This window comes from Tamandua tetradactyla, chromosome 11 (genome assembly GCF_023851605.1).
Source record: "Tamandua tetradactyla isolate mTamTet1 chromosome 11, mTamTet1.pri, whole genome shotgun sequence".
NCBI classification, from domain to species: domain Eukaryota; kingdom Metazoa; phylum Chordata; class Mammalia; order Pilosa; family Myrmecophagidae; genus Tamandua; species Tamandua tetradactyla.
In genome coordinates, this window is record NC_135337.1 from 97135772 (window position 1) to 97147382 (window position 11611).

General features: G+C 35.1%; 1 protein-coding gene across 1 annotated transcript; it reads right to left on the reverse strand.

The window, feature by feature from the left end:
• Positions 1-6873: 6873 nt before the first annotated feature.
• On the reverse strand, positions 6874-7812 carry LOC143649721 (olfactory receptor 5M5-like). Its single transcript, XM_077119653.1, has one exon. The coding sequence runs from the start codon at positions 7810-7812 to the stop codon at positions 6874-6876; it is 939 nt and encodes a 312-aa protein (XP_076975768.1).
• Between the last annotated feature and the right edge of the window lie 3799 nt (positions 7813-11611).

The window sequence follows — 11611 nt, forward strand, 5'->3', positions numbered from 1 at the left end:
AGCAGCATGTGGCATTAGGAGGTATTTTCATACTCCTTTGCACATAGGAAACTCCAGAGAAATTAGATAGTGCAAGCCAAAAGAGAGAAAAATGAGAAGAAAACGCTTATTATATGGGGCTTTCAGATTAAAAAAAAGCATGATAAGAAATGGGATTTGAGGGATACATTGACAGGAGGACTCATTCATTGCATAGCATTTGTAGACTGCCTTTGGGACCTGAAAAGATTTTGATTCACAAGATCAGAGTATGAGATGCAGATAAATCCAATTGAACTAAAGCAGAAGCACTGAAAAGTACAAAAGGGTAAAAAATTATTACTAATAGGATATGTTTACAGAGAAAGGTAATTGCATCAGGTTGGGCTGCCTGTGCCAGGCCAGGCCACTAAAAGGTGAACAGCTTCTGAACAAGAAATTTCCAGTTCTCCCAGGCCACCACCAAGGAGAATCTCTACCTGGAGTAGGCTGAGGAAGTACCATCTGGGCAAGGGAAAGCTTTGAGTTATAGAACCTGGAACTGAAACATCCTACTTCAGTAGTATAGCCCAGTGTAAAATAAAGATGCAGGGACCCTAGGTCAAAATTATTGAGACTTTTAAGCACTTCAGGCCACCTCTTCAAGCACAGGGCCCAATATAGCTGCACAAGTCTCATCCCCATGAAGAAGGAAAGCAGCGCCTGGTCCCAGAGGATGACAATGAGAGGACTATAACATCAGAAGGAGAACACCACCTTCTCCACCCCTACCACATATACAAACACAAAGAATAAGAGGAAGAGTTACAAAGGAATTATTTCAGCCCAAGTGACCATGCCATTTCAAAGGACTAGAAGTCCAGATAAATTTTATATGCCATTCAATTGGATGCTAATGAGAAAATAACTTTTTTTTGGGAAAAAGAAACAAGAAAATCTTTAAAGAACTCATTGTAATAAGGTTCTTAATATTCTTTGGTTTCATTTTTACCATGAAATATTTGAAACACTCAATGTAACTATGAATTCTCAACCAAAATAAATGCACGAGTACATTTTTCAGAGAATGTAAGAGGTTCCAAATTGTATGAATCAGCTATAAGAATGCATTCTCTAATTCCACTTCTAAAAAATGCATTTATATGGAGGTGAGTGTAGTGACTCTTTTTCTTGGTTCCTTTACACCAAGTGATAGTTCTGTAGAATATTGTCCAAAAAGATGAAAGCAAATTTTGATAAAGCTTTTATAGAGATCACTTGAGGTTCCCACACTCCTACTACATCAGGAAGGATCACATATGAATTTTTTTTTAAAAAATAGGGTGCTCTAAAAGTAAATTTGTCCAAGAAGACTGCAGGGGGAAAACGTCACTTTGTTATTTTTTTCCTTGCAAAGATGGAGATGGACAATATGTTTGAAATAAACAGTAAAGACATGATAATCAGTTACCTTTTAAGAAACAATCTTAAAGGATTTAAAATCCTTCTAAATACAGCTGTTTCACTTACTGGAAATAGGGAGTTGCAGTAATAAATAAATAAATTACTGTTTTGACATCAGGGATGTATCAAAGTCCATGCCATCGGAAGGACAGATAAAGTCTGATTTCTCTTATAATCTATTTTCAAAAAGATTTTGTCTAAATATATGGGGTAAGGAGATTAGATGGGTCAACATACATCTCCTTCACTTCACCCTCTTTTTCTTCTAACTACATTGGTAATTTAGAAATGTTCTAACAGGTGATGAAGGAGAAGAAATAATTAAATTCAAGAAATAAGGTGCTTAGAGGCAATGACCCAGAGCCTCTAGAAGGAAGGGAAGAGTACACAGATGGTGTTCCAGGCTGAAACATGAGTTTCAGAGTCAGCAGAAAGATATGTGAATTTTGACCATTCAACCCTGAGCTGTGTCAGCCCTCAGTAGAGGTGGACACTGTCTAATGCTCAGGATGTCACTGGGCAGTCCTTCTAATCAGGTGTACATGGCCAATGGCTGATGATAGCACCAACTCTCTGACCTCTCTCTCTGTGCTCAGAGAATTCCTTTAAGTGAACAATTGTTCTGACTAGAACTTGGAGCCAAAATGCATATATGCCATGAAATAATTTTCTGAGTAAAATTGGGTAACATTTAGCTGGGTTACAAACTTAGAAAAATAAATGAACTAGATTAAATTATGTTGGTCCTGTTCTAATATCTTCAAAGTCTAAGGATTTAATAATTTAATTTTTAGAAACGTGGAATTTCATAAAACCAATGACAATTAGTGGTGTTGACTGAGGCTCTACCAGTAACAAACTCTTGAAAGTGGCAAGATATGTGACCTGTTTGGTCTCTGTTTTCCCAACTGTAAAATGTGAAATAGAGTTGTCATAGGAAACAAAATAGTTGGTTTATTTAAGGTGCTTAGAAAAAATGCCTTGGATAAAGTTAGCTTGTAATGACTGCTTTTAGAAATAGTTAACACTTTTCATAGCCAACTTCCTGCTTTACACCCAGCGACTAAGAGAAGCACATGTTTTGTTTTACTGAGAATATTCAGCATTCCTGTGCTGCATCGATTTTCAGTCAGAGAAAACCTGATTTCTAAAGAATGTAAAGGCATATGGTCTGTAAACCTCAGCATAAGACTTTAATACAATTTCCTTCAGTGTAAAGATAAAAATGGTAAAAAACAAAACACAAAAACTTTAGAATATGATTTGCACTTATTTTCTCAACCTCTTATTAGGGAATTTTCTTACTGTGTCTTTAGCTTCAAAGTACAAATTAATTTATACCAGGAAAAGGGAGGTGGAAACTCACTCCTTAAAGCAAATCTCAGTAGGGCTGAGGAGAAGAGATGAATGTTACACCATGAATCAACCCTCTGGGGTTTAATTGGAGCACTCAGGGATCAGGGATCATGTATCAGTATATTACCATAATTTCAAATTTACCAGCATTTTTACTAAAGTTATATGGAAGGCACACAGAAAAGTTTTATATGAAAATTTTGATGGTTGTCTGCTTTTATGTTTTCTTTTTCTTTTTAATTAAACTATATCCTCTCCATACTCAACTTTCCACCAGACAAATAATGTTCAACTTAAAAACAGTGACTAACTGACTCACCCAGAGCCACATATCCAGTAGGTCACAGGGTCAGGTTTGGATCCTTGTTTTCATATACTGAGTAGAATGTTTCCTTATTTGTATGCTGTTACCAATCCTCCTCCAGTCTCATAATCCTAGTTCATCTGTCCTTCCCTCAACATTTATAAAGTGTTTCCTTCCTCAGCTTCCTTCCAGTCAGCTCTTCCATCTCACAAGATCCAATTTGTTCTTCATAGTGACAAAGTTTCAGGTTGAACCCTTCTCTGCCTCCACAGATCTGAGCCTGGCCTCCACCTCCACTCCCCTAGCTTTTACCATCTTCTGCCTTATCCCTGTCAAAGACAGTGCACACCGAGTGGCAATTATAAGTGCATGTGTCTATTTCCTCCACTACACTTAAACTCCTTATGTGCAAGAACTGTAGTCTCCCCGTCTAGCACACATCTGTTGGATAATAATTCATCAACAAACATAAGTGAATTAATTAAGAAGTTGTAACAAAAAAATTTGCAAATCAAATCCAACTGTACATTAAAAGAAATACACAGCATGGAAAATTGCATTTTATTCCAAGTACACAATATTGCTTCAACACAAATAATTAAAATAAATTAATGTATACACCACAATTAGTAATTGAAAGGGAAAAACTACATGACTATCTTGATTGATACAGAAAGGGTATTTGAAAGAGTCCAGTTTCCTTTCTTGATAAAAATATTTTGAAAGGTAGGACTCAAAGGTAACATCCTCAACATGATATAACACAAATATATGAAACTGGGAGTTTTCTCTCCAAGTTGGGGAACAACATAAAGATGCCCTCTGTCTCCAGTTATTCAGCATTTTGTTAGAAGTTCTAGCTAAAGCAATCAGGCTTTATAAAGAAGTAAATAGCATCAAATTTGAAAAGAAGTAAATAGCATCAAATTTGAAAAGGAAGAACTGAAACTTTCACTATTTGCAGATGACATGAACCCATATTTAGAAAATCCTGAAAAATCTATGATGAAGTTACTAAAGCAATAAACAAGTCTGCAATATGAAAAGAAACAATGTCAACACATAAAAATCAGTTGTGTTTCTACACACTAGTAATGCACTGAGGAGGAAATCAAGGAAAAAAATCCATTTACAGTAGGAGTTAAAAGAATCAAATATCTAGGTCTAAACTTAACCAAACATATAAAGGGTCTACATTCAGAAAACTACAAAACGCTGCTAAAAGAAATCCAAGAAGAGGTAAATAAACAGAAAGACTTTGTGTTCATGGGTTGTAACACTAAGCATTGTTCAGATCTCAACACTACTCACATTCACATACAAAAGTAATGCAGTATCAAGCAAAATCTCAACAGCCTACTTTGCAGAAATGGAAAAGTTAGCTATTAAATTTATTTGACAGGGTAGGGGTTTCAAATTGTCAAAAGCATCTTGAAAAAGGAGAATGAAGATGGAAGACTTATATTTTCTGACTTAAAAGAATATTACAAAGCTACAGTGGTCAAAACAGCATGGTACTAACATAAATATGTGCAGATTGATCAATGGAATTGAATTGAAAATTCAAACATAGACCCTCAGATTTACTGTTACTTGATATTTGACAAGACTCCCACATCCACTCAGCTTGGGCAGAACAGTCTGTTCAATAAATGGTGTTTGGAGAATTGGATACCCATATCCAAAAGAATGAAAGAGGAAGCCTATCTCACAACCATACAAAAATTAACTAAAAAATGGAATAAAGACCTAAACTTAAGAACCATTAACATAAAAATCCTAGAAAAAGATGTAGGGAAGCATATAAAACGTCTCATGAAAGGCAGTGGATTCTTAGACTTTACTCCCAAAACACAGGCAATGAAAGAAAAAAATGAACACATGACACCTCCTCAAAATTGACGATATTTGTGCTTCAAAGGACTGTCATAGGTGAAAAGGGAGTCTACTTAATGGTAGAAAATATTTGGAAACCACATATCTGGCAAGGGTTTAATATCCAGACTACATAATGAAATCCTACAGCTCAACAACAAAAAGACAATCAAGCTTAAAAATAGGCAAAATACACGAAAAGACACTTTTCCAGAGAAGATGTACCAACAGTTAAAAAGCTCAACTTCACTACTTATTAGGGATATGAAAATCAAAGCCACAAGGTATAATTTCATACCTATTAAAATAGTTTCTGTACAATGCACAGGAAACTACAAATGTGGGAAAGGATATGGAGAAATAGAAACATCTATTCACTGCTGGAGGGAATGTAGAATGTTGCAGCCACTATGGAAGACAGTTTGGTGTTTCCTCAGAAGTCTGTCAATAGAACTGCCATAGGATCCATCAATTCTGTTAAGAGGTATGGATGCAGAAGAACTGAAAGCTGGGATGGAAACGGACATTTGTCAAACAATGTTTGTAGTGGCATTATTCATAATTGCCAAAGGATGGAAATAACTCAGGTGTCTATAAACTGAACAATAGATAAATAAAATGTGGTATATGCATATAATGGAATACTTAGCAGGAAGAAGAAATGAAGGGAAGCCATGAAGCATGCAACACTATGGATAAATCTATAGGACATCATGTTGAGTGAAATAAGGCAGACACACAAAAGGAAAAATATTTTATGATCTTACTAAGATTATTATAGGTAAACTCATACAGTTAAAATCTAGAATATATGTTCCCATGAGATAGAATTGAAGGTAGAGAATGGGGACCAGGTGTTTAATGTGTGCAGATTTTTTAACTATGTTGAATTTAAATGTTTAGCAATGGATACAGGTAATCCTAAGACAATGCAGTCAGTGTGATTAACAGCACTAAGTTATGCATGAAATTTTGGTTGAAAGAGGAAGTTTAGTGCCATGTATGTCACTAGAAGGAACTCTAGAAGGTAAAACATCTGTATAATACATTGAACCCTGTGGTGGATAATGACTGTGATTTATACTAAAAATATAAAAATTTTCTTTCACGAACTAGAAAAAATAGATGCTGCTTTTACAAGGAGTTAATGATAGAACGGTATACAGGATTATGCAACTATTGCAAACTGTGGACTGAAGTTAACATTATATTTTAATAATCTATTATGAATAATAACATACAACATATTAATGCTAAAGGTCAATGGGGAAGGATAAAGGGCATGGGTTTTGTGTTTGAGTAATGAAAATTTCCTAAAATCAGTTGTGGTGACAAATGCACAGGTATGTGATGACATTGTGAGCCATTGAATATATACTTTGGATGGAAGTTTTTTATGAGAATATATCTTAATAAAACTGCTAACAAAAGGTTTGTGAGAAGTCCATTTTACTGGAAAGATCATTCCAAGGATGTTCTTAGAGAAATAAACTGAGATATACCCAAAAGATCTTCCTTTTATTTTCTGTAAATGAACAAAAATGCACTTCCTGTGGTTGGCAGATATCAGAAAAATAGTTTGAAAGTTATTAAGCAGTATAAAATGCAGTAAGTTGCCTTTGCTTTATCATATTATAATTCTGTTTTATGTATCTTTGCACAAGTATGACTACTAAAGATGGAATCATCAGTTTTTTCTGGTTTTATCTTTGAATTTGTGTGTGTGTGTGTGTGTGCGTGTGTGTTTTAAATCATTGAGATAACTCTGTATACTCTGCCAAATAACTTGATACATTGTTCCAACTCCCATAAGTGATTAAGAAAGACAAAATTACTCAAAGATGGAAAATGATTTGTAACTTAAGGTGCTTACTAACAGGAGAGTTAATGAAGATACATTTTTAAAAATGCTTGCCTTATTTAACAAACAGTTTCTTTTGAAAAACTTCCCTTAGTGCTCTTTTGACATCTTTGTTCCTCAGGCTATAGATGAAAGGATTTAACATAGGGCTCACAAAGATATAAAAGACAGCAAAAATTTTCCCTTGTTGTACAGATGTCTCAGAAGGGGGTCTCAAATGCATGCATAACAGAGTTCCAAAGAAGATGGTGACAGACATCAGATGGGATCCACAGGTGGAGAAGGCTTTGTGCCTCCCCTCTGCTGAGTGGATGCCCAGGATGGCTGTGAAGATGAAAATATAAGAGACAAGGATGATAGTGAGAGAACAGGTGAGGTTGAAGCCAGCCACCACAAACATAGCAGTTTCTTTGGCATAGGTGTCTGAGCAGGCGAGGACTATTAGAGGTGGGTCTGCACAGTAAAAGTGGTTGATCTCATTGGGTCCACAGAAGGACAGACGTAGCATCAAGATGGTCTGGACAAGAGCATTTGCAAAGCCATAAATATAGGGTGCAGCGACCAGAGAGAAGCAGGTGCATTTGGACATCTTACTCCCATACAACAAAGGCTTACAGATGGCCATGTAGCGGTCATATGCCATGACCGTCAGCATATAATAGTCTGTGATCACCAGGGCAATGAAAAAGTGGAATTGTGCCAAACAACCGTTGAAGGAAATGTTTTTTCTCTTGGATAAGAGATTAACTAGCATCTGAGGAGTGACAGTGGTGGAATAACAGATGTCAACAAAGGACAGGTGACTGAGGAAGAAATACATTGGGGTGTCAAGTTTTGAGTCACTTCTGATTAACAAAATCATGGTCATGTTGCCAATTACTGTGATAAGATAGATTACAAAGAATACCACAAAAAGGACAGGTTGCAAATCAGCTTGATCTGTCAGTCCCAGGAGAATAAACTCAGTCACAGGTGTGTAGTTTTTCATTGACATTGTATTTTCTTGGCTTTTAATGAGGGCTACAGAAAGAATAAAATTTATTGGTATGTTGTTATTTATCTATTAACCACTTCATGTCATCTGATACTTGTTCCTATTCTTTCAAACAGTAATTATATGTGACAGAAAGGAGCCTATTAAGCATGTGATTCATATTTTAAACATTTAAATTAATAACAGCTCACATGTATAAAGGCAATCTTACTTTTTTGTGTATGCTGTGTGGTGCAGTTTATATTTCTTTCTTTTTCCATGGAAGTACCAAATTATTGCAGCACCACTTGTTGAAATGTATTTTAATATAGGGTGGGGGGAAGTACATGGTCTGAGAATCAAACACTGGTCTTCTGCAAGGCAGATGAGAATTGTACCACTGAACTACCCCTGTACCCCCTAAGCTTAGTTTATTTTTGATGGCACCTTTGCTGGAATTATTATATTCTTGTACATACAGATGAAAACATTGTTTTTCTTGAAATTGTAATCTTTGTTTCATAGTATACCTTTTGATGGGGTATGTAAAGCATTATTGTTGAAACTTACCTATGCTATGTCCAGCTGAATAGACTTGGGTAAAATGGAACTGATATGTGGTTTCTGTGCACAACTGAATGGACCTGGGAATAAATTAAACTGACTGATATATAGTGCAAACCCTTATAAAACCGGGACCTCTTTTCTTGCATCTCTGAGCATCTGCAAGCTGTTCCCTCGCCCTGCAATATATATATATCCATGTTCCCAACACTATTCTACCTCAGGTGGCCCTTTTATCACCAAATGTATAGGTACTGCTGTCATAGTGGTTGCATGCATGATCAGGGTAAAAGAAGGTCTAAGAATTTTCCCATTTGAGGATGAAATGAACAGCAACAAAAATTGGGAAATGCTTCCCAGGTCATAATAACTTTGTCATAATTTAACCTCAGCCCACCTCCTTGAAATTAATAAAAACACTAAAACGTGAAATCAAATTCAGTTATTTAAAACATGTACAGAGGTCATAGCCAAATAGTAATCATATTAACCAAACAATAAAGATTTTACTTAAGTTAACATGAAGTGCATCACCTGACATTTAGTCAGATGGATGAAGCAGAGATATCATCTTGAAGAAATCTACATCCTCTATCAGACACACATAAAAAAGCATGACAATATTATGCTCACTTTTTAACATACTGTGCTAAGTTTGGATACAGGGCTTCTTGTAAGGTACTCTGAAAATGCATCACCCAAAGATTCTTCTCCATTACACATGAGGACTTTGGATCTATTGACTAAGATAATATGGGGCAAGACAGGTTAAGTAAGTAAAAAAAAAATCATAATTATTTTGTGTTTTACTATTTAAAGCTCATAAGTTCAAGATCAAATGAATGTTATCCTTATACTTATCAAATTGGGCAAATATTTATTAGGTGTCAGAATGAAGCCATAGAAAACTTATTGGACTTCAATTCATGAATCTTTTCTTATCTTTATATAAGTCTATATCTTATGCTTTATATAAAATACCACCTTGCTCACTTCACTTACTTTAAAATGACAGAAAGGCAGATGTCCTTGGTATTTTTAATGTCTCTATTTATTGAAATATTAATCAAGTGTTAAAGTAATTACTATCACCATTTATTCATTCTTGATTGTGGAAAATTAAGTAAAGAATTGAAATGAACTTTCCAAATAAGTTAACTGAGCATTTTATGGTAATAACCTTCATTTAAAGAAGAAGAACCAACATCTCTATATGATTTTATCAAAGGTGCTTCAGAGAGAAGCATGTGTAGGTAGAAATAAATGTTAGTGAATGTCCCAGACTTTGTCCTCCAAACATTCACCTTTGACTTGATCTCTCTCATGTAAGGACTTTGTTACCACAGCTCAGTTCCACAAAGTGTTTAGAAGAGTAGTCTTCAGCTTTAACAAGGGTGATGTCTCCTTTATATAGAGTTTTGGTTGAAGTTGAAGGAAAGAAAAATTTAGAGAAGGCATCTTACTGAAATAAATTTTGATTAAGTTTAGCAAGATAGATAGATTGATTGATAGGTGATAGATTATTAACCCAAAAGTTGTCAGCTCATCATTAAGTGGTTACAGCACATAACACAATATCATGGTTATAATTTAAAAGAGTATCCACATTAACGCAGATGAAATCAGAAAGATTATTGAATACTAACCACTATTTAAGCTCTTGAATAAACATAAGAATGCTTAATTATTGAGTAACAATAGAGTGTAATAGTTAATGAAAAATATTCCGGGGCCATAATTCCTGGGGAAATCTAGTTTCTACTTGTGGGCAATGAACATATTCCTAATCTCTTTGCCTCATTTCCTCATCTATAAAATGTAGTTAGCAACAGGAACTCCCTCCATGCAAGGGAACTAATTCAGGTCAAACCTTGTAAATAGGCATGTCCTGTGGTAAGCACTCAATAAGTTGCAGTTGATATTATTATTTGGTGACAGTCAGGTCTAGCAGAGAACAAGATTCAATATCAGAGTGCGAGCTCCTCAGGGTCAAGTATTGTGTCTGAGCTACAACTAAATCTTCAAAAGCATTACACTAGAACAGTGTTTTCTCAATGATAAGCTATAAATAATCATGGATTGAATGAATGTTCTCTTAGGTCTAATTCACTTTCCATTATGTAAATGTCAGTACATTATACATTATTAAATACTTGTACTCTTAGAATAGAAGGTACTTAGCTTCTCATTTGATAGAGGCATTTAGTAATTCATCAGAATATAGATTTCAGTATTTTATTTCATGTTTGCTCAATAAAGATTCATTTGTAGACTCTGAAATCTAAAATACATCTACTCCTACCTGAGAAGGAGAGTGATTTCCCAGAGAAATTGTGGTCATGAAGAACTTGAAGTGCTTATAACCAAATTATCACATAGAGGTCAAATCTCTATGGTTCAATTATTTGAACAGAAAGTCACTCTCACCATGAACACCTGCTACCTCATATTCTTCTGAGAATTCCAAACTCATCAAGGACTTGATTTTAACCAACACTCCAAATTATCAGGGGCTTTAATCTCCTAAGAATGGTTAAGCAATAACATTCATTAATTATTTGAATTTACACTTAAACATCTCAGTCTGTCTTGTTTGGAAAATATTAAATACTTTAATTTATAACATTTAAGAAAGAATAGTGTAATGTATAACAATAAAGTTGTTTTCTTTTTTAAAAATGGCCAGGCACCGGGAATCGAACCTGGACCTCCAGCATGGCAGGCGAGAATTTTGCCACTAAACCACTATCATACTGCCCAACAATAAAGTTTTAGATTATTAAATTACATCACAAAGTCAATAAATTTTTGGTGAATGCAGATGAGTTATTTTCTGATTCTGAGCACTGTACCATACCTTTTAATAGAAATAATTATCCATAGATGTATTTATAAACAACATTGTTTAGATTACTCTACCCTTGCCACTTCTTATTTCAGCCCAGACCTAACATTTATCCTTCAATGCCTTGCTTTGTGCCCTTTGGTGATTATTTTACAACTGAGTTTGCCAATGGAGACACCAAACAGAATTTCAGAGGTAGGAAGGAAAGAGGAGGAGCTCAATATCTTTCTCATTCTCTTCTAGCTTTTATTAGGAAGACATCAGAATGGCTGCATCCTTACAAGAAGAATTAGTGCCTAGATATGTGTTAGGGATGAGGGTGGTAAGGGAACTTCTCTTTCATTCCAGCTCTCATGGAGCTCTGGAGAAGTATCTACTCCATTTGCCCATTCAGGTCCAGAGGTGGAAATT